Source organism: Somniosus microcephalus, chromosome 31, assembly GCF_052327205.1.
Source record: "Somniosus microcephalus isolate GS21.2 chromosome 31, FLI_Smic_1.0, whole genome shotgun sequence".
Lineage (NCBI taxonomy): Eukaryota > Metazoa > Chordata > Chondrichthyes > Squaliformes > Somniosidae > Somniosus > Somniosus microcephalus.
In genome coordinates this window covers 20,978,816-21,005,325 of record NC_141017.1, presented here as the reverse complement: position 1 = coordinate 21,005,325, position 26,510 = coordinate 20,978,816, and the positions used below count along the sequence as shown (strand labels likewise).

Below are 26,510 nucleotides of genomic sequence, written 5' to 3'. Positions count from 1 at the left end.
GGAGTGTCAGCCTAGCTTTTGTGCTCAAGGCTCTATGGAGTGGGGGGCTTGAACCCACAAACCTTCTGACTCCGAGGCGAGAGGGTGCTGCCCACTGAGCCAGGGCTGACTGCAGTTCAGTATTACAGTCGTGGTAGTAATAAAGAAATGAAAGCTGACGTCACCTGGTCCTGCCTCCAATGCTGACCCCAGATTATAACCTTTTTGCACCACTATCCAGCTTGGATCTGCTCCCCCTTGTATTGATTTCTTTGTGGGTTCAATGATGAGACATTTATGAAAGAGAATGTCTTTTAATCTAAAGTCTGCTCAACTCTTTATACAGCATTCAGGAGACACCATTATGCTAGTGATGCATCTAGAACGAAACTGAAACTAAACTAAACTGCCTTGCTTGTCTAGGTTACATGACCTCTGCTGGTCAGGCACAAGCAATCAATACCTGCAATCATGCTGCTAAGGCATCATAATCGAACAGGCAAATACCATCTCTATTTGCTGATATCATTACACCCCTATAATGGCCGAGGAGTCCAGAACCAGGGGTCACAGTCTAAAGATAAGGGGTAAGTCATTTAGGACAGAGATGAGGAGGAATTTCTCCACCCAGAGAGTGGTGAACCTGTGGAATTCTCTGCCACAGAAGGCAGTTGAGGCCAATTCATTAAATATATTCAGGAAGGAGTTAGATATATTTCTTAAGGCTAAAGGGATCAAGGGATATGGGGCGAAGGCAGGGACAGGGTACTGAATTTGGATGATCAGCTGTGATCTCATTGAATGGCGGAGCAGGCTCGAGGGGTCGAATGGCCTACTCCTGCTCCTATCTTCTATGTTCCTATGTTTCTATCAGAGTCACTGGCTTATGGTGACGATATAAGTCAATCTCTGTTTTAATTATAAGCGATTCTGGGACTAAATTCCACCCATTGTTCCGTGCAGAACTTCAAGCTATGGGACTTCCCAGCATCATTCAGAAGCTAAAGAGTTAAATTAGTGCAAAGGTTGGATACGGAAGGAGGGTTGATTCAACCATGCTGGAAAAAATATGAGACCGACCAAAATCACTTCAGCTCTTGTTTCTAACTGTCGATTTATTCAGACATTGGATGCTGTCTGCTTGGAACTAAAAGTATTAACCAGTCTGGAATCCACAATTCGCACACTAATCTAATTGAGACTGAATGTAAAGTGTTCCTATGGGTGCAGTAGGGATTATAATGTCATTTTCAAATGCCGTGGTCAGTATGTACTTTATGCTTCTTGGATGCAAGTCAAGGGAACCTACACAAATGCACTCAGGGTGGAGTGCTGCTGCGTAAAACACTCAATACAAGGTTAGCATGAAAGCTAGTTACCTTTGCTTTTATTATATACAATCTGCCGCCCATTTATTTAACATCCGCTCACAACTTCCAGTTTATTAAAGTTGGGTGAAAAAGCATTGTCATTTCCTTTTGAATCACACACACACACACACTCAAACATATTTAAATAATCGCCCACTTCTCCTTAGCTTATCTGAGTGGAACAGATCTCTGGTCATATCCTAGTCCAGCAACATAACAATCAGGTTGATGTCTGTACTGCAAGTGCACCCACAGCGCTGAATGAGTTAACAGCAGTTCCCCATCAATTTGCCATGTCATAGACAATAGGCTGCGCCAGGAAGGAACCTCTTCTCATTGAAAGGACTGTGAGATTGACAGCTGCTCATTACCTGCTCCCCGAGAGGTCGTTTCATCTACAAGACTGTAAGTTCTTAACAGGAACAGATTATCTGGTCACGTTTACACTGCTGTTTGTGGGAAATTGCTGTGCGCAAATTGGCTGCCGCGTTCCCCACATTACAACAGTGACTACACTCCAAAAAAAGTACTTCATTGGCTGTAAAGCGCTTTGAGACGTCTGGTGGCCGTGAAAGGCGCTATATAAATGTAAGTCTTTATTTCCCTTTTCTTTCTTTTAGTAATTGTTTCTCTCCTCCCCCACGCACAAATGAATTGCGTTCACAATGAGGTAACGCACGTTCAATTATTAGTCCCGCAGACTGAGCGACAATACTTTTTATAGATGAGCTGGACCGAAATATTCGATCTTCTTCAAGTGATTAAATATTAAATTGCCACTCATGGAACTGACAGGTTTGTGCTGTCAGGGGTCAGGTGAAGTTGCGATCAATAGTTTCCTTACGCATTTGATTTTAAATGCACCCGAAAGAAAGAAAGACTTGCATTTCTATAGCGCCTTACACGACCTCAGGACATCCCGAAGCGCTTTACAGCCAATGAAGTACTTTTTGAAGTGTGGTCACTGTTGTAATGTTGGAAACGCTGCAGCCAATTTGCACTCAGCAAGCTCCCACAAACAGCAATGTGATAATGGCCAGGTAATCTGTTTTTAGTGATGTTGATTGAGGGACAAATATTGACTGGGGATAACTCCCCTGCCCTTCTTCGAAATAGCGCCGTGGGATCTTTTACGCCCACCTGAGAGAGCAGACGGGGGCCTCGGTTTATCTGAAAGACGGCACCTCCGACAGTGCGGTTCTCCCTCAGCACTGCACTGGGAGTGTCAGCCTGGATTATGTACTGATGTCTCTGGCGCGGGACTTGAACCCTCAAACTTCTGACCCAGAGGCGAGAGTGCTGCCCACTGAGCCACGGCTGAACTGAAAGGACTGCCCAGCTTTCACCATCAATCCAGTTTAAGGTTGTTGCGGGGGTGACTGCGATCACAATTGTGAATTGTGAATGTCCTGAAATTCTTCTCAAATATCAACAGATTGGTGGGGCTGTTTCGGTGCAAAGAACACCAGGAAGATGAAGACGAGGAATTGCTTGGTACTCCATGGTGAGTTTGGTCGGATTATATGTACGAGTTGATGTATCTAATGATGCATGACCATATTTATATCTTCTTTTACACCTTTACCTATGTAGGAAGATAAGACGGGGAAAAAAATCTTCAATGTCTTCCAAAGTCCATTGACGTTGTCCTATAGTGCTGCTATTTAGAGGTGGAATCCTGTTTTTCATATTGCTTGCACATGCAATACAGCAGATTTACATCTGTTTATCTTTTCTTAATATTCATTCATGGGATGTGGGCGACGGTAGAAAGGCCGGCATTTATTGCCCATCCCTTAGTTGCCCTGGAAAAGGTGGTGGTGAGCCGCCTTCTTGAACCGCTGCAGTCCCTGTGGTGAAGGCGCTCCCACAGCGCTGCCCGTTGACTCCGGTTCTGAGTACCCTTTCAGCGAGTGCAGTAATTCAGGTTATTAGCTGCAATCGATCAGCGTAGCAATTCAGTAATCAGGCACGGCACAATGGGGGAAATATGGCTCTTTAGAAAATCCCTTCAGCTAATGGTGCTGATCTGTAATTGGGAGACCGCTATCCAAGATAACAGAGACCATGGCGACTATTTCCAAACCCCAAGCAGGTTCACGCGAGTGCACCGATGCCCATGTGAGTTAACGGTGTGTCTAATTGTAATTGACAGTAATTTACTGATTACTGAAAGAAAGACTTGCATTTCTATAGCGCCTTTCAGGACGTCCCAAAGCTCTTTACAGGCAATGAAGTACTTTTGAAGTGGAGCCACTGTGGTAATGTGGGAAACGCGGCAGCCAATTTTCACACAGCAAGCTCCCACAAACAGCAACGTGATAATGACCAGATAATCGGTTTTAGTGACATTGATTTGAGGGATAAATATTGATCATGCTCTTTCCCCGTAGCCCTGCGCCTTTTTCATTTTCAAGTATTTATCCAACTCCCTATTGAAAGTTACGATTGAATTTTCTTCCACCGCCCTTTCAGGCAGCGCATTCCAAGCTGCGTTAAAAAAAGATTTCCCCTCATCCCCCCCTGGTTCTTTTGCTATTTGTTTTAAATCTGTGACCTCCGGTTAACATCCCTCCCGCCAATGGCAACAGTTTCACCTTATTCACTCCATCGAAACCCTTCATGATATTGAACACCTCGATTAACTCTCCCCTGAACCTTCTCTGCTCCAAGGAGAACAACCCCGGCTTCTCCAGTCTCTGCAGCATTTGCTGTCAGAACCTGGTGTTTTCACTGGGATGCAGTGCAGGAATAGATTGTTAAACTTTACAATCTAGTCCAAAGTGTGCTTTGTCCTAAAACAACTTGTGGGAAAGGTTCCTTTCTGCTCATAACGCTGGTAGTCTGTTGTTGCACGATTTTGCGACAAATAGCACACGGAGGAAACCTTTGTCCGTGACTAATTGCTGAGTATTAAGTAAAGAGGAAGCTTCACGGTTTTTGAAGGTATTGTGAAATAATCACAATGAGCAGAAAACAAATACCTAACTGAGTAAAGAATCCGATACAAATAATTATCGTCTGGTAACCCCACACGCAAAGGTCGAAACCGCCTTGTGTGATATAAAAGAAAAAGAAAGACTTGCCTTTCTATAGCGCCTTTCACGACCACCGAACGTCTCAAAGAGCTTTACAGCCAATGAAGTACCTTTGAAGTGGGGTCACTGTTGTAATGTAGGAAACGCAGCAGCCAATCTGCGCACAGCCAGCTCCCACAAACAGCAATGTGATAGCGACCATATAATCTGTTTTAGTCATGTTGGTTGAGGGATAACTATTGGCCAGGACACCGGGGAGAATTCCCCTGCTCTTCTTCGAAATAGTGCCGTGGGATCTTTTACGTCCACCCGAGAGAGCAGACGGGGCCTCGGTTTAGCGTCTCATGTGAAAGACATTGTAATTAATATAAGATATTAATGATGAACATATGTGTGTGTTTGTGAGTATGAAAGTGTATGAGTGTGAGTAAGGGTGTATGAGTGTGTGTGTGTGTGTGTGTGTGTGAGTGACTGTATATGTGTGAGATTGTGAGTGAGTGTGAGTGAGTGTGAGAGTGTGAGAGTGTCTTTCCCCAGACATAGTAGATTTGTTCCTTGTCAGTTTTCTGTTTGGTTTTCCTTGTTAACTCAAATATAATACAACTTTTAATGCCTTTCCAGTGAGCTGTTCAGATATAATCTCAGTAATCACAATCTTTTTTTCCAGCTGTTTTACACTGGGTCATTTGGAATCAAAACATTCATCAATCTGGTAAGTTGTAAAGCATTTTCAGTTTGAGGTCTACAGTTCAATTGTACTCAGCCTTCTTACACCTAGAAATGGGGCTAAAAGGTCTGAAGTGTATTAAAGGGGAAAATTTATTCTACTAATTTGCTGCAATTTGTACTGACAGCCCTTCCTTGTTACCCAGTGTAAGCAATATGACAGAAATATCGCAGAAGCGAGATTTACAGTGAAAAAGAGCAAGACTCCAGGCACTGTTGAACATTTGGAGCTGTGCTTCCCTTTCACAATGAGATTTTAAAAATGTGTTTATGGGATGTGGGTGTCGCTGGCAAGGTCAGTGTTTATTGCCCATCCCTAATTGCCTTCGAGAAGGTGGTGGTGAGCCGCCTCCTTCAACCGCTGCAGTCCGTGTGGTGAAGGTACTCCCACAGTGCTGTTAGGGAGGGAGTTCCAGGATTTTGACCCAGTGACGATGAAGGAATGGCCGATATACTTCCAAGTCAGGATGGTGTGTGACTTGGAGGGGAACTTGGAGCTGGTGGTGTTCCCATGCGCCTGCTGCCCTTGTCCTTCTAGGTGGAAGAGGTCGCGGGTTTGGGAGTTGCTGTTGAAGAAGCGTCAAAATAAGTTTTATTCTTAAACAAAAATTTGGGAGTCTCTCTTGAAATGGTTGGGACGGGTCGGGTCTCCACCCTGTTCTGAAACTGCTCGTTAGAAGCATCATAGAGGCAGAAATTTTGGGTAGTACAGACTCATGTGACCTCATTAAATTGTGCTCCAATCACAGCATGAATGGGGCAGTGAATTGTGGGTAGCAATTCTGTCATCAGGAAAGATGTAAAGGCCTTAGAAAGGGTGCTGAGGAGGTTTACCAGGATGTTACCAGGAATGAGGGACTTATGAAGAGAGATTTGAAAAGTTAGGACTATTCTCCTTCATAGAATCATTAGAATCATAGAATGGTTACAGCACAGAAGGAGGCCATTCGGCCTGTCGAGTCCATGCTGGCTCTCTGCAAGAGCACTTCAGCTAGCCCCACTCCCCCGCCCTTTCTCCGTAGCCCTGTAACTTTTTCTCCTTCAGGTACTTATCCAATTCGCATTTGAAAGCCATGATTGAATCTGCCTCCGCCACCCTCTCAGGCAGTGCATTCCAGATCCTAACCACTCGCTGTGTTAAAAAGGTTTTTCCTCATGTCGCCTTTGGTTCTTCTGCCAATCACCTTAAATCTGTGTCCTCTGGTTCTCGACCCTTCCGCCAATGGGAACAGTTTCTCTCTCTATCTACTCTGTCCAGAACCCTCTTGATTTGAACACCTCTATCAAATCTCCTCTCAACCTTCGCTGCTCTAAGGAGAACAACCCCAGCTTCTCCAGTCTATCCATGTAACTGAAGTCCCTCATCCCTGGATCCACTCTTGTAAATCTTTTCTGCACCCTCTCTGAGGCCTTCACATCCTTCCTAAAGTGCGGTGCCCAGAATTGGACACAATACTCCAGTTGAGGTCGAACCAATGTTTTATACAGGTTCATCATAATCACCACGCTTTTGTAATCTACAGCTCTATTTATGAAGCCCAGGATCCCGGAAGCTTTTTTAACCGCTTTCTCAACCTGCCCTGCCACCTTCAACTATTTGTGCACATATACCCCCAGGTCTCTCTGTTCATGCACCCCCTTTAGGATTGTACCCTTTAGTTTATATTGCCTCTCCTCGTTCTTCCTACCAAAATGTATCACTTTGTACTTTTCTGCATTAAACTTCATCTGTCACGTGTCTGCCCATTTCACCAGCCTACCTATGCCCTCTTGAAGTCTATCACTCTGCTCCTCACTGTTCACTATATTTCCAAGATTTGTGTCATCTGCAAATTTTGAAATTGTGCCCTGTACACCCACATCCAAGTCATTAATATATATCAATAAAGGCAGTGGTCCTAGTACTGACTCCTGAGGGACACCTTCCTCCAGTCTGAGAAACAACCGCTCACCACTACTCTCTGTTTCCTGTCACGTAGCCAGTTTCGTATCCATGCTGCCACTGGTCCTTTTATTCCATGGGCTTCAGCTTTGCTGGCAAACCTATTATGTGGCACTTTATCAAACGCCTTTTGGAAATCCATGTACACCACATCAACCGCATTTCCCTCATCAAAAAACTCAATCAAGTTAGTTAAACACAATTTGCCTTTAACAAATCCATGCTGTCTTTCATTAATTAATCCACACTTGTCCAAGTGACTGTTAATTTTGTCCCAGATTATTGTTTCTAAAAGCTTCCCCACTACCGAGGTTAAACTGACTGGCCTGTAGTTGCTGGGTTTATTCTTACACCCTTTTTTGAACAAGGGTGTAACATTTGCAATTCTCCAGTCCTCTGGCACCACCCCTGTATCTAAGGAGGATTGGAAGATTATGACCAGTACCTCCGCAATTTCTACCTTTACTTCGCTCAGCATCCTAGGATGCATCCCATCTGGTCCTGGTGACTTATCTACTTTTAGTACAACCAGCCTTTCTAGTGCCTCCTCTTTATCAATTTTAATTCCATCCAGTATCTCCACTACCTCCTCTTTCACTATGACTTTGGCAGCATCTTCTTCCTTGGTAAAAACAGATGCAATCGCCTAATTTAGTACCTCAGCCATGCCCTCTGCCTCCATGCGCAGGTCTCCATTTTACTCCCTAATCGGCCCCACCCCTCCTCTTACTACCCGTTTACTATTTATATGCCTATAGATGACTTTTGGATTCCCTTTGATGTTAGCTACCAATCTATTCTCATACTCTCTCTTTGCCCCTCTTATTTCCTTTTCCACTTCCCCTCTGAACTTTCTATATTCAGCCTGGTTCTCACTTGTATTCGCAACCTGACATCTGTCATACGCCCCTTTTTCTGCTTCATCTTATTCTTTATCTCTTTCATCATCCAGGGATCTCTGACTTTGGTTGCCTTGCCTTTGTACCTCGACTGTACCCGAACCATCTTCTCTTTAAAGGTAGCCCATTGTTCGATTACAGTTCTGCCTGCCAATCTTTGATTCTATTTAACCTGGGCCAGATCCGTTCTGAACTCACTGAAATTGACCTTCCTCTAAATAAGTATTTTACTCTAGATTGCTCCCTATACTTTTCCATAGCTAATCTAAACTTTATGATAGTATGGGGCAAAAATTCAATCGTGCCCCCTTTGGGGCGCTACTTTTAGCTGAGGTTATGCACATTATTTTTGTGTAACTTAACTTTCCTCCACTCATTGCATTTTACTGGAGAAATCACCCTGCTTTTATTGGGAGACTTTGCTGTAGTTTCAGTCATGAGTTCTGTTTGCTGTAGTTCATAGAGACTCTTTTTAAATAGATTCTGTGGACTGTTTGCTGCAGTGTGCCGTTTAAATAGACTCTGTAGACTGTTGGTTGTCATGTGATGTTTAAATAGACTCTGTTTACTGAGTAAATAGACTTTGTTTGATATAAAATAAACTGTGTGCTGTGAGTCCTGCCATAGGTCCTGCCCCACCACCAACTCATTGACTGACAGTGGTATCAATAGACACTCTGATGAAGGCAGAGAGGCTCAGAGAGGCTGCCTCACACCTATTGGTCCTGGCTCAGTGAGCTGTATAGCTCCAGCATGGTGCCAAAGAGTGCATTGGACCCTATGGGCAGTTTATAAGTGGAGTTTTTTTGTGTTTTGAGAGCGCGGAATTTTTAAATTATGCTGTTGAAACATTTGGAATTTACCAGGTGAATGCAGAGCTTTGTGCATTGCCTGTAAGCCTACACACATGCAGGCAGCTCTCTCCTGATACCCAGAGTATGACTCGTGATGGACTGTATCAGTGTCAGCCATGGATCAGTGGGTAGCACCCTCACCTTGAAGTCAGAAGGTTGTGGGTTCAGAGTCCCACTCCAGAGACTTGAGCACAACAATCCAGGCTGACACTCCGGTGCAGTACTGAGGGAGTGCCGCACTGTCGGAGGTGCTGTCTTTCGGATGAGACGTTAAACCGAGGCCCCGTCTGCTCTCAGGTGGACGTAAAAGATCCCCTGGCACTATTTTGAGGAAGAGCAGGGGAGTTCTCCCCGGTGTCCTGGGGCCAATATTTATCCCTCAACCAAGATCACTAAAAACAGATTACCTGGTCATTATCACATTGCTGCTTGTGGGAGCTTGCTGTGTGCAAATTGGCCACTGCGTTTCCTACATTACAACAGTGACTACACTTCAAACAAAAAGTATTTAATTGGCTGTAAAGAGCTTTGGGATGTCCTGAGGTTGTGAAAGGTGCTATAGAAATGCAAGTCTTTTTCTTTTAACTCTATGCTGCAACATTTTTTTTGGGCAGTCATGAATCAAAATCTGCAATTGCTAATCTTAAAAGTGTCACTCCGATTTAATTACATTTCCACTTATTTGTTGCTGTTCAGTCGCTTTGATAGTGCTTCCTCCTCTACATTACGTGCTCTGAATGTAATTTCTGTTCCTTTTTGCAGAGCTTGCAGAGGTGCACATTAACGGAAAACTGAGCTCCTCGGTCACCCTGCCTTGCAGCTACGACGTTGACGACTACGGTTTAATTCCCATGTGCTGGGGCCGAGGGAAGTGCCCCTTAATTCACTGCAAACAGTCATTGCTTGCAACCGATGGGACACATACCATTTATCATTTCAGATCAAAATATAAATTGTACGGGGACATACGGCGAGGTAACTTGTCTCTAACCATACATGATTTGAACTTCGGAGATCAGGGTCTGTACTGCTGCCGTGTGAGGATTCCTGGGCTTTTCAATGATAAAAAAGAGCACTTCACCCTCACTGTTACACCTGGTGAGTTCCTGCAACGTATCCGAATACAAAGGACTGAAATTGCCTTCCTTTCGTATCTTTCACAATTCGCTGCTGAATCATTCAGAGCGCCTGAAGGGCTTTGACAGATAAATAAGGTGAAGCTTTTTCCGCAGGCAGGAGAATTGGTAACCAGAGGACACAGATTTAAGATAATTACGAACTAGGAGCAGGAGTAGGCCACTCGGCTCCTCGAGCCTGCTCCGCCGTTCAATAAGATTGTGGCTGATCCGATTACTCCACATTCCTGCCTGCCCCCGATAACCTTTCACCCCCTTGCTTATTAAGAATCTATCTACCTCTGCCTTAAAAATATTCAAAGACTCTGCTTCCATCACCTCTGAGGAAGAGAGTTCCAAAGACTCACGACCCTCTGTGAAAAAATTCCTCATCTCTGTCTTAAATGGGCGACCCCTTATTTTTAAACAGTGACCCCCTAGTCCTAGATTCTCCCACAAGAGGAAACATCCTCTCCACATCCACCCTGTCCAGACCCCTCAGGATCTTATATGTTTCAATCAAGTCACCTCTTACTCTTCTAAACTCCAGCGGATACAAACCCAGCCTGTCCAACCTTTCCTCATAAGCCAACCCGCCCATTCCAGGTATTAGTCCAGTAAACTTTCTCTGAACTGCTTCCAACGCATTTACATCCTTCCTTAAATAAGGAGACCAATACAGCACTCCAGATTTGGTCTCACCAATGCCCTGTATAGCTGAAACATAACCTCCCTGCTTTTATATTCACTTCCCCTCGCAATAAACGATAACATTCCATTAGCTTTCCTAATTACTTGCTGTACCTGCACACTAACCTTTTGCGATTCATAATTGGCAGGAGAACCAGAGGGGAGATGAGGAAAACATTTTGTTACGCCGCGAGCTGTTATGATCTGGAATGCACTGCCTGAAAGGCTGGTGGAAGCTGATTCATAGAATCATAGAGGTTTACGGCACAGAAGGAGGCCATTCGGCCCATCGTGTCCGTGCTGGCCGTCAAAGAGCTCTCCAGCCTAATCCCACTTTCCAGCTCTTGGTCCGTAGCCCTGTAGGTTACGGCACTTCAGATGCACATCCAAGTACTTTTTTAATGTGATGAGGGTTTCTGCCTCTACCACCCTTTCAGGCAGTGAGTTCCAGACCCCCCACCAACCTCTGGGTGAAAAGATTTCCCCTCAACTCCCCTCTAATCCTTCTACCAATTATGTTAAGCCTATGCCCCCTGAATATTGACCTCGCTGCGAAAGGAAATAAGGTCCTTCCTATCCACTCTATCTAGGCCCCTCACAATTTTATACACCTCAATCAAGTCTCCCCTCTGTTCTAAAGAAAACAACCCCAGCCTATCCAATCTTTCCTCATAGTTAAAATTCTCCAGTCCTGGCACCATCCTCGTAAATCTCCTCTGCACCCTCTCCAGTGCGATCACATCTTTCCTGTAACGTGGTGCCCTGAACTGTACGCAGCACTCTAGCTGTGGCCTAACTAGTGTTTTGTAAAGTTGGAGCATAACCCCCCTGATATGGGGATAGGGCGAGAAAGTGGAGTTGCTGTAATAGAGCCATGAAGTCATCGAACAGTGGGGCAGGCTCAATGGGCCGTATGGCCTACTCCGGCTCCTAGTTTCTTATGTCCTGTTGCCTGTCCCCTCTGACCTTTTCATTTTCATACAATAACGAGGCCTGGTAGGAGGATCAAGAACCTCGTCACTCCAATAAACCCACAAGTGTTGAAGCACCATTGGGTTCAGTTCCCAAAAAAATGTTGATAAATTAAGTTGTGAGTGACGTGCACTGCAAAAAAAAAAAAAACTTATTTTGTTGCTCCATGTAAGGGTTGATTGTGGGCAGTGGTTTTCTCAGATATAGTCCGGGCTGGATTAAAGCAAGAGAAACGTGGGCACCAGTGAAAAGGGGCAATGGGCACCAAAGTCAACATGCGTAATTTGTTACATTAAGCGAGTTATCACCGCTGTTAAAATAACGAACGACAGAATTTCACATAAAATTGTTAATGTGTTCGCTCAGAGCAATCCATAAAAGTCTGACACGAGATCGAACTGAGACCCATCAGCAAGTGACGAGGTATTTCATTCATAACGTTTAGAATTCAGCGGCAATCAAGTAAAATAAGTAAAATTTACCTCCTTTCACACTAACAGTGGTTCTATTAATGTTTGTTACAAACTGGAGATCTGGATGTTCAAATTTTTTATTTGTCTTTTAGCTCGGCCTTTTAAATGTCTTTCTGACGATAAACGTCCTAGCTCTCTTGAGGAATGCCAGTCAGACTCTCGATCACAGGTAAGAACTTCCCAGGCTCATGTTTGAGCTATTGTATCTCTCCATTTATAACATATTAAATATCTTAGGTCTACAGATGCCTTGAAGGGGAAGCCTGTCTCCTCTTTTCATTCTGACCTCTTGAGCATCCTCGATTTCCATCGCTCCACCATTGGCAGCTGTGCCTTTAGCTGCCTGGGCCCAAAGCTCTGGAATTTCCTCCCTAAACATCTCCACCTCTCCAACTCTCTCTCCTCCTTTAAGATGCTCCTTAAAACCTCCCTCTGTGACCAAGGACCTGCCCTAATATTTCCTGATGTGGCTCGCTGTCAAATTTTCTTTGATAACGCTCCTGTGAAGCGCCCTGGGGCGTTTTAATACATTAAAGGCGCTATATAAATATAAGTTGTTGTTGTTGTAAAGTGCCCGTCATAACCTGGTTGCTGCTAAAAAAACAATCTACCATTTCTCTCACTTCCCACGTTTTAAACAAGCTGCTTTTTTTTTTACTCCTTGTCCTTCAAAAATACAGCAAATCTTAAAGGCTACAGACCCATACTCTGAACCAAACATCATGCAAACTGAACAGTTCCTGTGTTTCCAGACCACTCTTTTAGCTTTAAAAGTTCATATGGAAAAGTCCAAACTCCTTCAGGATCTTTCCTGTCAACTTACGTGGGCTGCTTTTTACAGCTTTGCTTCTGATAATCGATTCTACTGTTTGGCGTGGTATTTTTTTTTTATTCGTATATGGGATGTGGGCATCACTGGCAAGGCCAGCATTTATTGCCCATCCCTAATTGCCCCTTGAGAAGGTGGTGGTGAGCCACCTTGAACCGCTGCAGTCCGTGTGGTGAAGGTGCTCCCACAGTGCTGTTCCAGGATTTTGACCCAGCGACAATGAAGGAACGGCCGATATATTTCTAAGTCAGGATGGTGTGTGACTTGGAGTGGAACTTGGAGGTGGTGGTGTTCCCATGCGCCTGCTGCCCTTGTCCTTCTAGGTGGTAGAGGTCGTGGGTTTGGGAGGTGCTGCCGAAGAAGCCTTGGCGAGTTGCTGCAGTGCATCTTGTAGATGGCACACACTGCAGCCACGGTGTGCTGGTGGTGGAGGGAGTGAATGTTTAAGGTGGTGGATGGGGTACCAATCAAGCGGGCTGCTTTGTCCTGGATGGTGTCGAGCTTCTTGAGTGTTGTTGGAGCTGCACTCATCCAGGCAGGTATTGAAGTAGGACCAATGGGTCTGAAGTTGTCTTCATCCTGCCTTGTCACCAGGTTAGCCTTGTTTCCAATCCCTCAGTGACTCAGAAATCCTACTCCAGCCTCTGGGGTAAATTCGATTCGTCCCTGCCGATTTGTTGGTTTTGAGTATTGAAAAGCTTGTCTAAGACTTTGGTGTATTGAAGTTGAAGCTGTTAATCCTTCTTTGGGTTATTCTGGCTTGAGGAAGGCTCACATCTTCCTTAAAGGATATTTGGAGGAAGTAATTATGTAGTATATTAACTATCTGGTCTGCATCCTCGGTTTCGGCCCCTTCTCATTTCTTCTTTGACTGCGGTCTCACTTTTAAGAACTGAAAGAATCTCTTACTGTTGTCAGCTGCCCAGGCCCTAAGCTCTAGAATTCCCTGCCTAAACCTCTCCGCCTCTCTCTCCTCCTTTAAGACCCTCCTTAAAACCTACCTCTTTGACCAAGCTTTTGGTCACCTGTCCTAATAACTCCTTATGTGGCTCGGTGTCAAATTTTCTTTGATAACGCTCCTGTGAAGCACCTCGGGGATGTTTCACTACATTAAAGGCGCTATATAAAAGCAAGTTGTTGTTTTTGCTATATTTTCCATCTGCAGCTAGCCTTTGCGCCGCTGACCATTATTTAACATGCAGCTGCCTGTTCTGATATAATCGATTCCTTCTCACATTTCCCCCTGGAGGACGTTGCAGACGTTGTTTCTCCTCTTTATCGTGCCGCTGATCAATTTGTTCATCCATTTAGGGTCACATTGTTTAGTTGGTGCTTGGCGATCCGAGGTCCTTACAGCATTGGTTCCGCATGCTCGGCGTTATGCTTTGAAAGGCGCTCCACTTGTCCTCTACTGACCTATTGTCGAATCCTCCAACCCACCTCCCAAGTCCCAGCCACTTTCTCCATCTGTCCCCTCCAGCATGGACGGTGTAAGTGGTTGGTGGGTGGGTGTGTGCGGAGGGGGGGGAGACGGGGATCTCTACTGATAAATGCTTTATATTTCTCCATTGCAGTGCAGCAGCTGGCAATGGTGGGCCACCCCTTATATTTAATTGTACAATTTAGGTGGCAATGAAAGAATAGACCATTGCGTGCTCTGTTATAATTTCTTAAAGTGCTCGACGCTTTGTTTTACACAACAGAAAACCACCACGGACGCTACATTTTGTAACTTCATGAATTGGACCACATTCTTCAACCAGGACGTGTGCAAAACGTCTGAAGCCGGTTTTCCTGTGCAGGTGAGCTATCCCCGAATCCTTTATCGAGCAGGATTCTCAAACAGAAAGGCAGCGTTTAATTATCAGGAGCAATTTACCAGCGGAGCCTTTAATCGAAAGGATGCAGTGATGGTGCTGATGAGCTGTGAGGCCAACGAGCGTCTCGGCAAGTCAGGCAGCCATCAAAACCCCGCCAGCAATTCCTTGCTTGCGCGTGAGGACTCCGCATTCCTTGAGATTTCTGCGCTCCTCCAATTCTGCCCTCTTGCCCATCCCTGGCTTCCTTCGCGCCCCCCCCCCACCATTGGCGGCCGCGCCTTCAGCTGCCTGGGCCCTAACCTCTGGAATTCCCTCCCTAAACCTCTCCGCCTCTCTCCTCCTTTAAGACGCTCCTCAAAATCTACCTCTTTGACCAAGCTTTTGATTACCTGTCCGAATAGCGCCCTCTTCGGCTCGTTGTCAATTTTCGTCTGATTACGCTCATGCGGAGCGCCTTTGGGACGCTTTACTACGCTAAAGGTGCTATATAAATGCAAGTTGTTGTTGGTCACGCTGTATTTGAACACGCCAACAGATCTGTTCAACTCTTTCGTTTTTCCAGCTTTATCATTTTACAAAGTTTTCATTTTTGTCGTGCAGTTGGACTTTGAGCCGAAGGGCGCGATCTTGCCAGCCCTGGGGAGGCGGGTTTGGAGGGGGGACTGCCGGGAAAATGGCAGAATCTGGGGGCGGGTGCCCATCCCGTTCCCAACCCGCCTCTGTACCATCTTCCCGGGAGGCGGGTAGCCGTCCCGCGCCGGGTCCCGTCTCCGCGAGGCGGGAAGGGGATTACAGCCACTTAACTGCCTGTTAACAGGTAGTTAACAGGCAGTTAAGAGGATTATCCCCATTTTTCCAAGAGAGGCACGGGCTTCCCGACGTTGGAAAACCCCGCCAGGGTCACCGAGGCGAGTAGTGGGTCTGCGAGGGGTGCAAAAGTGCGCTGTGGAGGTGAGTGATGGGTGCAAGTGAGTATGTGAGGTGAGTGAAAAGTGATAGAAAATGTTTACTTACCTTTGTTTCTTTCTGCAGGCTTCAAACGTTGGGGATGCGGAGAGTCTCGCATCTCACCGGCAGAGATGACAGATGGCTGCTGCATTCTCCGATGCAACAACCATCTAATTTCTGCTAAAGAAAGAGGTTTGGTGAGTCTTGAATACAAGGACTCATCAAACTACAGAGAATGTCAGTGTTTGGCAGCTTCACGGAGCTGTCAAACGATGACAATTCATCTGTCAAAGAATTTTGACAGATGACACATCATACGCTGACATTCTCTGTAACCGGCTTCCCCTTAATTGGCTTGCTGAGCCCGCTGGATGGTCTTAACAAGGTCAATCAAGGGAAAATAGTGTGGGTTGGCCACAAGTCGACAGAGGCGGGACAACGACCTGACAAGCAGCCGTCCCGCCTCCAACGCAAAATTGCCCCCGAAGTAACAAAAGCTGTGGCAGGGAGAAAGTGCTGGATGATCTGGATGCTGCGTTATTAATCTGACCTTTGACCTTTACTCGCATGACCGTTATCTATTTGACCTTGGATGTCATATTGTTCAGGAGAAAGAACGAACCCTTCAGCCCCCTTTCTCTGCTGAATATTATTTCAAAAAAAAGAATCTTTGCCGTAACTCAAAACTAAGGTGTTGTCTCACTCCACAGAAGGTCATTGAATTTTCGCAGAGTCTGCTCAGCAACGTAACCCGTTGGAGAAGTCTAGAGAGCAAGAAGCGACAGAGAGCAGCCAGCCGCTTCCTGGAGGTCATGGAAAGCGCCGTCATTGCAGCTGCCCTGGGCTTACGCAGCGACATAAAGACAAAACGATCAAGTCCCGCCTTAGGTAAAGCCCGACATTTACCTCATAAACAGAGAATACTCAAAGCGTACTACACACTGTACAAGAAAAACCTGGTTCTCTGTTAGTTGATCCTGCTCCCACCTTAGGTGGCTCAGTGGGCAGCACTCTCTCTCGCCTCTGAGTCAGAAGGTTTGTGGGTTAAAGTCCCACTCCAGGGGCTTGAGCACATAAAGCGAGGCTGACACTCCTGGTGCAGTGCTGAGGGAGTGCTGCACTGTCGGAGGCGCCGTCTTTCAGATGAGATGTTAAACCGAGGCCCCCTCTACTCGCTCAGGTGGATGTAAAAGATTCCATGGTGCTATTTCGAAGAGGAGTGGGGGAGTTATCCCCGGTGTCCTGGGGCCAATATTTATCCCTCAATCAATATAACAAAAAAAACAGATGATCTGGTCATTATCACGTCGCTGTTTGTGGGAGCTTGCTGTGCGCAAATTGGCTGCTGCATTTTAACAGTGACTATTCTGCAAAAGTACTTAATTGGCTGTAAAGCGCTTTGGGACATACTGAGGTCACGAAAGGCGCTGTGCCAATTTTTACCCCATAGTCCTAAACTATCCTGTCTACAAAAATTCAACTGTGGTTTTAAAATCATCTTCCCTTATCCCCCTCAGATCTTGAAATTGGTTTCGTTAAAAGGGACAAGATCACAGGCAGTGACATCATGACTTTAAATGCCAAGGAAAACACCATGACCGTTTACTCCAGTACGATTATCGGTGATGATGATTCTGGTATATTTCTACATTATTTACATCCATTCTGTTTCCTAGTATTCGCGAGCAAATGGCTTGCGTCACAGCTTTCAAACTTTTCCACTGTGTGGACCACTTGCAAACAGTGACACATGCCCAGGGACCCCCCTGCAAACATTGATGCACCTTGAGGCCCCACCCTGAAAGTATTGACGCACTCCTGGGAACCCCCTTTGCAAATGAGGGACACCCTCCCAGGGACACACCTTCCTTAGTAAATCCAAACAAAATTAATTTGTTCACCACAACAACGGCAGCAACATGCATTTATATAGCGCCTTTAACGTAGTAAAACGTCCTAAGGTGCTTCACAGGAGCGATTATCAAACAAAATTTGACACAGAGCCACATAAGGAGATAATAGGACAGCCGACCAAAAGCTTGGTCAATGAGGTAGGTTTTAAGGAGCGTCTTAAAGCACGAGAGAGGGGCGGAGAGGTGGAGAGGTTTAGGGAGGGAATTCCAGAGCTTAGGGCCTCGGCAGTTGAAGGCACGGCCGACAATGGTGGAGCGATGAAATTCGTGGATGCGCAAGAGGCCAGAATTGGAGGCGCGCAGAGATCTCGGAGGGCTGTTGGGCTGGAGGAGGTTACGGAGAAATGGAGGGGCGAGGCCATGAACGCAAGGGTGAGAATTTTAAAATCGAGGCGTTGCTGGACCGGCAACCAATGCAGGTCAGCGAGCACAGGGGCGATGGGTGACTGGGACTAAGTGCGAGTTAGGATATAGTAGAGTTTGGAATTTTAACTAGTATCACCCTGCATGATTTCACCCCACACATTCTGAAATACAAATGTTTTAGTGGTCTGATTTTGTTTCCGTCTCTTCTGTCTGTACCGGCAGCTTTACTCGCCTTCATCTCCTACAGTGATGTGGAGTCCATTTTTGATGCAGCGTTGCTGAAGGAGCATAGCAACGGCTCCAGAAAGCTACTGAAGAGCCAGTTTAATTCAAAGATAGTAACTGTGACAAAAGGGAACACAAGGACACATAAACTGAACGGAACAGTTAACATTACTTTCCAAGGGAAAGAGGTTTGTGCACTTAATGCAATTGTTGTATAAGTTTTTAACAGATTAATGCGATTTCTGTAAATCATTAAACTGTGTTATCAATCAATTACAATACACTCTTAACCCAGTGACACTCCAATGTCTTGCACTGATAGTAATGATCTGATTTGAAAAAGAAAGACTTGCATTTATATAGCGCCTTTCACGACCTCAGGACGTCCCAAAGCGCTTTACAGCCAATGAAGCACTTTTGAAGTGTGGTCACTGTTGTAATGTAGGAAACACAGCAGCCAATTTGTACACAGCAAGCTCCCACAAACAGCAATGCGCTAATGACCAGATCATCTGTTTTTAGTGATGTTGGTTGAGGGATAAATATCGGCCCCAGGACACCAGGGCCAACTCGTCTGCTCTTCTTTGAATAGTGCCATGGGACCTTTAATGTCCACCTGAGAGGGCAGATGGGGCCTCGGTTTAGTGTCTCATCCGAAAGACAACACCTCTGACAGTGCAGCGCTCCCTCAGTGCTGTACTGGAGTATCAGATTCTGTTCTCGAGTCTCATGGGGCTGGATTTTCTCAATGGGGACATGTTGGGGGCGGGACTGCTGGTTGTTGGGTTTCTGTCCCGTCCCCAGCGACGTCCGGCCAACTCACGCTATTTTCCCTTGATTGACCTTGTTAAGCCCTACCTGTTAACAGGCAACTAATTGGCTGTAATCCCCTTCCCGCCTCGAGGAGACGGGTCCCTGCGCGAGTCGAGGGCCCGCCTCCCGGGGAGATGGCACGGAGGCGGGTCAGGAGCGAGTTTGGCGCCCGCTCCCAGTTTCTGCCATTTTCCCGGCAGTCCCGCCTCCATACCCGCCTCCCCAGGGCTGGCAAAATTCCCCCCTGCAGGGTGGGATTTGAACCCACAACCTTTTGACTTGGTGTGATATCCGAGTGGTAAGGTCAAGAACATATGTAGCAGAGAAACATCTCTTACAGCTGCAGGCAAAGCACTTCCAATTCTTACTGTGCGATCACCAAGATGGAGGATCAACCTCTGAGTCATACCCACAATGCCACATTACCTTAATAACTGGAGTAACAGGACATTACCTTAACACTGGTAAATGTGATCCCTTAATATTTGCCTCCATCTGGTGGATAACTTAAGCATTACATCCCAGATTACTATACTTGGAGGCAAGCGTGCTACCCACTGAGCCACAGCTGACACCGTGCGCCCACCTGTGCCTTGGACTGGCAGCGCCCCCCAGTGTCATGGCAACGGTTCATGGAAGCTGCTTCTTTTCCACAGGAAGGCGTCGCTGGCAGAAGGAAAGTTTGCGCCTTTTGGAAAGCGAGCGCGACGAGTGGCTACTGGTCTACGGAAGGCTGCCGACTGATGGTTCAGAACGAGACACACACCGAATGCAGCTGCAATCACCTGTCCAGCTTCGCGGTGCTAATGGCCCTCTATGACATAACGGTAGAGCTCACACTCCCCATTGCCTTTGGATCACACTGAGGGGGCGATTGTCCTGAGTCCACGCCCAGGCACTACTGCTCACCTGGGGGTAGCAATGAGCAGTCAGTCGCACAGGAACCAGCCTGAACCTCCAATACTCACTGCGCCCCTTACCCAAGGCTTGCAGGTAGCACTTTCTCCACATAGAAAAGAGAGAAAGACTTGCATTTCTATAGCGCCTTTCACCACCACCACCGGACGTCTCAAAGCGCTTTACAGCCAATGAAGCACTTTTGAAGTGTTGCCACTGTTGTAATGTGGGAAGGAACATAGGAACAGGATTAGGCCATTCAGCCCCTCAAGCCTGTTCCGCTATTAGATCATGGCTAATAGATCTACATGTTAACTCCATCTACCTGCCTTGGCTCCGTAACCCTTCTGTCAATCTCAGTTTTGAAATTTTCAATTGACCCCCCAGCCTCAACAGTTTTTGGGGGAGAGAGTTGCAGAATTCCACGACCCTTTGTGTGAAGAAGTGCTTCCTCACATCACCCCTGAGCGGCCTGGCTCTAACTTTAAGGTTCTGCCTCCTTGTTCTGGACTCCCCCCACCAGAGGAAATTGTTTCTCTCGATCTACCCTTCAAATCCTTCAATCATCTTAAACACCTCAATTGGATCACCCCTTAATCTTCTATATTTGAGGGAATCCAGGCCTAGTCTATACAACCTGTCCTCATAATTTAACCCTTTCAGTGAATTCTGGTGATTCTGTGCTGCACCCTCACCAAGGCCAATATATCCTTCTTGCTGGGTGTACGAGTGACCCCGTCGCCAGTGATCCGCAGCCCATTACACTCAGAAACGTTGCTTCATTCCCCCACATTATCCTGAGTTTTCGAGTATAGGCACTACGTAAAATGAAGCTACTTTGCTCGTGACGATTTGTTTTGGATCAGGTGGTTTCTGTATTCGCCCATCGCCCCCCAGTGCTTCCCTCTGCATTTCTGAACTTGTTAAAATGAACTCCCACAGAAAGATAGGGGGGTAAATGTTCAGGCGAGGGTGCACAGGAGTTACTTTTAAAACCACTTCTAGTGATATTTAATGGAAGTGATTCCAAATACAATCAGGGTGAAATCATAGTGATATTAGTAACAAATGTGTCAATTCTATTGCTATTTGAAGGAAGGCATTAATTGCCGCCTGCACTAAAATAACTTAACATTCCATGTAAGCGTGTTAATTATTCACTGTTGATATCACGCAATTTGATTTTAAACCAAGTATGGTTTTGATTTGGGATCACAGATACACAAACAAACATACACACACACACACACGCACACACTCACACATAAACAGAGACAGACAAATACATGCAAAGCAACAACAACAACTACTTGTATTTATATAGTGCCTTTAACATAGTAAAACATCCCAAGGCGCTGCACAGGAGTATTTTAAGACAAAAAATTTGACACCGATCCACATAAGGATAAATTAGGGCAGGTGACCAAAAGCTTGGTCAAAGAGGTCGGTTTTAAGGAGCATCTTAAAGGAGGAAAGAGAGATAGCGAGGCGGACAGGTTTAGGCAGGGAATTCCAGAGCTTAGGACCTCGGCAACAGAAGGCACGGCCACCAAAGGCGGAGCGATTATAATCAGGGATCCTCAAGAGGTCAGAATTAGAGGAGCGCAGATATCTCAGGGGGTTGTGGTGCTGAAGGAGATTACAGAGATAGGGAGGGGCGAGGCCATGGAGGGATTTGAAAACAAGGATGAGAATTTTGAAATCGAGGCGCTGCTTAACCAGGAGCCAATGTAGGTCAGCGAGCACAGTGGGTGATGGGCGAGCGGAACAGACACAAGCTCTCACACAAGCAATCACACATGCAGACAGATACACAGACACACAAAGACTGAGACACACAAAATCAGTTCCAATAGATATTGCAATGCAAGTTCGGAAAATGTCCCACTGCACTGTTAGACTTGAGCCACGTGGAGCAATGGAATCTGATGCCTTAACAATATTAATTTTGTCTCTAATCGATTCCATAGAATCCACTCCACAGTTCCATTCTCAACTGCATCACCTATTTCGGATTGCCCGTGTCCATGCTGTGCCTTTTGCTATCAATGGGGACCTTCTGCTGCTGCCAGGCGATTCGGAACCTGAACACCACGATCCGAGCGCACTTATGTCTGAGTCTGTTCCTGGCGGAGGTGGTGTTTCTGATAGCAATATCCATTGATACCGAAACGGTAAGGTTCCTTACAACCCGCTGACAATGCCTTATCAATGGTGATGTTTAAGTTCTGAATTTGGGTCCCAGGCTGTCTAATTTCCAACTATAAATTTAAATTCTCAAGACTGAGGACTGCACACCATATGTAGAACGGCCATTGTATGTACCAATACGGCTATACAGAAAATTGGAATTAAATTTTAAAATATAATTTACAGGGGTTAGAGGTGCATTAAAATAGCTGTTATTTACATGTACATCATCTTTTAAAATCCTACCTCTTCATTGTCTGGACTGGCAGGGCAGGGCAGCCCCGGTATGAATACCACAAGCCATTTCTACTAAAGCCTTCAAAGAAAGAAGGACTTGCATTTCGACAGCACCTACAAACTCAGTTTAATATCGTAGTGAGAGGGTTCATGTACAGGAACAAGGATGTCTTGCTGCAGTTGTACAGGGCCTTGGTGAGACCACACCTTGAGCATTGTGCACAGTTTTGGTCACCTTATCTGAGGAAGGATGTTCTTGCCATGGAGGGAGTGCAGCGAAGATTCACCAGACTGATACCTGGGTTGGCAGGAATGACGTATGAAGAGAGATTGGGTCGATTGGTTTATACTCGCTGGAGTTTAGAAGAATGAGAGGGGATCTCATTGAAACTTATAAAATTCTAACTGGACTAGACAGACTAGATGCAGGAAGGATGTTCCCGATGAAGGGGGAGTCCAGAACCAGGGGTCACAGTCTAAGGATAAGGGTGTAATGTATATACCTTTAAGGGGGGAACTATCTTATACAGCTCATGTATACTGCAGTACCGGCAGTGACCACACCTGTATATAGCACTGAGTAGTAATCTGTACAGATCAGTTCCCGTGTGAGCCACGTTGAGTAAACACCTGTGTACCGTTCTCCTGCAGTCTGTGTCTTATTATATACAGACACAACATTGGCGACAAGGCAAGTTTGAACCTACCTGCAACCTCCCGGGGATTCGTTCCTGGAGATCAGTGGATTGGAGGTCAAGGCCAGAGATTCAGGCGTCGACCACGGGCAACCGCCCAGTCATCCAGCAGAGACTCGAGAATTGCGGGGGAGGCTGTCGAGAGCCAGGCTTGGCTTTCCAGTCGAGGTGGACCAGCAAAACGGGCTGGCAACAGGTAGTGCGCAGACCCTTCCTGGACAGCGGCGGGTTAGAGCCCGACCGAGCGGCACAGCAAAGGGCTGAGCAGCGTCGACGGGGGAGAGAGAGAGAGGGCTGAGCACACAGGGCGCAGCCGGTGTTCAGGGGCCGAGCAGCGTCGAAGAGAGGGAGAGAGAGACGCGCAGAAACCCGAGAGGCGCCGCCATTGCCACGAGGACCGCTGAGAGCGGCATTGGCAGCAGCGCAGGAGAAGCGCGCGAAACCTACAGGGCACTGCCATTGCCACGAGAACCGCCGGGAGCAGCGTTGGCAGCAGCGGGGGAGGAAGGATAGCACGGGAGATGCCATTTTAAGCCATTGGGAGACGCCATTTTAAACCACACCCAAAATGCCGAAGAGTGGCAGTATCACCGCGTTTGACAATGAAGTCGAAGATTGAACTACATATGCCGAACGAATAGAGGTATACTGCAAGGCAAATGAGGTGTCAGATGACAAGAAAGCATCGGTATTGTTAAATTTAATGGGTGCAAAGTCGTATGGTTTATTACGAAATCTAGTAACCCCAACGAAGCCAATGGAAAAGAGTTTTGAAGACATAGTAACGATACTACAGGAACATTTAAACCCCACACCGCTGCTGATAGCAGAAAGATTCAAGTTTCACAAACGGAACCAGCATAAGGATGAAAGCAATGCTGATTATTTAACAGAACTGTGCAAACTATCGAAACACTGCCAGTTTGGAGCGGGACTGGCAGATACCTTAAGGGACAAGTTTGTGTGTGGGCTTCAAAGTGAAGGATCCCAGAAACGGCTTTTATCTGAAAAGGACCTTACGCTGGAAAAGGCTTTCAGCATTGCGGTATCATATGAAGCCGCAGTACGGGGCGCTGCAGAGATACAACAGAGACCAAAAAAAAATGGCACAAACGAAATGTCATATAGAACAGAGAAGTGCTATCGCTGCGGCAGAACAACACACGACCAGAATGATTACTGGTTCAAAGACAAAGTGTGCAGACAGTGTGGAAAAGTAGGACACATAGCACGAGTCTGCAGGTCGGGAAAGAAAACCAGCAATAAGAAACCTACCAAAGAAAAGTACAAGAAGGTACATAAGATGACGGAGAATAGTTCAGACGAACAAAAGAGTGATAACGACTCCGAAAGCAGGGAACTGAGTTGTCTGAAACTACATAATGTGATCACAACGGAGGATCACCGAACCATTTGGGTCACTCTCAAGATAGCAGGAGTCCAGGTAAAGATGGAATTGGACACAGGATCAGCCCTAACAGTCATAAACCGATGGGACTACGAGCGGCTATTCTCACACATACCCTTGAGAGACACAAAAATTATTTTGAAGACGTACACGGGGCAAAAAGTCTACCCCAAAGGAAAAACAAGGGTGACCGTTATATATAACGGTAAGGAAACACCAAAACTAGACCTGTATGTATTGCAAGATGGAGGACCACCAATACTGGGACATGAATGGATCCGGAAAATACAACTGGATTGGCATTCCATACAGGCATTGACTGTGGCTGACAAAAAGGATGACGACGTCACACCTGGGCGACTGTCAAAGATCCTAACTGACGCGAAAGACGTGTTCCAGCAAGGACTCTGAACACTAAAAGGCATGACAGGGACGATTAAAATTGAAGAAAACGCAAGCCCAAAATTTTTTAAGGCCACACCAGTACCTTATGCGATCCGCCCAGCCGTCGAAGCAGAGCTGGAGAGTCTGGAACGTTCAGGTGTACTTTCCAAGGTAGACTGGAGCGAGTGGGCTAAACGCATCGTCCCTGTGATGAAAAAGTCGTTGAGCAGCACGCCTGGGGAACCAAGGAAGGTTCGCATCTGTGGGGACTTTAAGGTAACAGTGAACCCGGTCCTTCACACCGTACAATATCCACTTCCACGGATTGAAGATATTTTCGCCTCGCTATCTGGAGGGAAACGCTTCACTAAGATTGATCCGGCCCAGGCGTGTCTGCAAATGGAGGTAGAAGAAGCATCAAAAAAATACCTCACAATCAACACCCATAAAGGTCTCTACCAATACAACCGGCTGGTGTTCGGGGTAGCATCAGCTCCGGCTATTTGGCAGAGGGCAATGGAACAAGTCCTGCAAGGGATCCCAGGGACCCAGTGTTATTTGGACGACATCCTGGTCACGGGCAAAAATGACAGTGATCACCTTGCCAACCTGGAGCAGGTGCTCACTAGATTGCAGGAATATGAGCTCCGAGCTAACCGCCCCAAATGCGAGTTTTTTAGAAAACAGATCTCGTATTGTGGCCACGTTATCGATAAAGAGGGGTTACATAAGTCCCCAGAGAAGATTGAGGCAGTAGTCAAGGCTCCAGCACCGGAAAATGTGTCACAACTGAGGTCGTTCCTCGGGCTGGTAAACTACTACCATAAGTTCTTGCCAAATTTGTCTACAATACTACACCCACTGAACACCCTACTGCAAACTGGGGTGCCATGGAAGTGGAGTGACGAATGTAGACGAGCTTTCCAGAAGAGCAAAACACTAATCACATCGAAAGAGGTATTGGCCCATTACAACCCGGCATTACCAATTCGGTTGGCATGTGATGCGTCACCCTACGGCATTGGAGCGGTGCTGTCGCACAAATTCTCGGACGGCTCAGAGAGGCCAATAGCCTTTGCGTCACGATCACTAACCTCAGCCGAGCGTAACTACGCCCAGATTGACAGGGAGGCCCTCAGCCTAGTGTGGGGAGTGAAAAAGTTCAATCACTATCTGCACGGGCATAAATTAACCTTGCTGACTGATCACCAGCCTCTTGTCTCCATTTTTAATCCGAAGAAGGGCGTTCCGGTGATGACTGCGCAACGACTACAAAGATGGTCACTTTTTCTAGGGGCGCACCACTATGAGATTGAATATAAGGGCACGAAACAGCATGGAAATGCTGATGGGCTATCACGCCTGCCACTGCCTACTGCGGAGGAAGCACCAGCAGTGGATCCTGTCGAAATATTCCATTCGACTATAGTTGAATACCTACCGGTAACTAACGCTTGTATCGAAAAGGAAACCTGAAATGACCCGACACTGTCTCGGGTATATGATTTGACGGTGAAGGGATGGCCAGCACATGGCAACTCACTGTTGCCAGCATTCTCGACAAGGAGAGAACAGCTGTCAGTGTGCCGGGGGACCTTGATGTGTGGATCCCGAGTGGTAATTCCACCCAAGTTAAGGGATAGAGTGCTCAATGAGCTTCATGAGGGTCATCTGGGAGGGGTAAAAATGAAAAGCCTAGCCAGGGCTTATGTGTGGTGGCCGGGAAT

At 46.4% G+C, this 26,510-nt stretch overlaps 1 protein-coding gene across 2 annotated transcripts in view; it reads left to right on the top strand.

Moving 5' to 3' along the window:
• The first annotated feature begins 1,537 nt into the window (after window positions 1-1,537).
• LOC147097615 (adhesion G protein-coupled receptor E3-like) overlaps window positions 1,538-26,510 on the top strand; it is a 46,322-nt gene continuing 21,349 nt past the window's right edge. The window contains exons 1-11 of one of the 2 annotated variants that reach the window (XM_085971585.1): window positions 1,538-1,754; window positions 2,785-2,853; window positions 5,055-5,099; window positions 9,571-9,906; window positions 12,151-12,227; window positions 14,591-14,689; window positions 16,366-16,543; window positions 17,173-17,292; window positions 18,157-18,347; window positions 19,629-19,799; window positions 21,840-22,043. In XM_085971585.1, the coding sequence (XP_085827711.1) occupies window positions 2,823-2,853; window positions 5,055-5,099; window positions 9,571-9,906; window positions 12,151-12,227; window positions 14,591-14,689; window positions 16,366-16,543; window positions 17,173-17,292; window positions 18,157-18,347; window positions 19,629-19,799; window positions 21,840-22,043 (1,452 nt within the window). In that variant the 5' untranslated portion in view covers window positions 1,538-1,754; window positions 2,785-2,822. The other variant, XM_085971586.1, reaches the window with a different exon arrangement.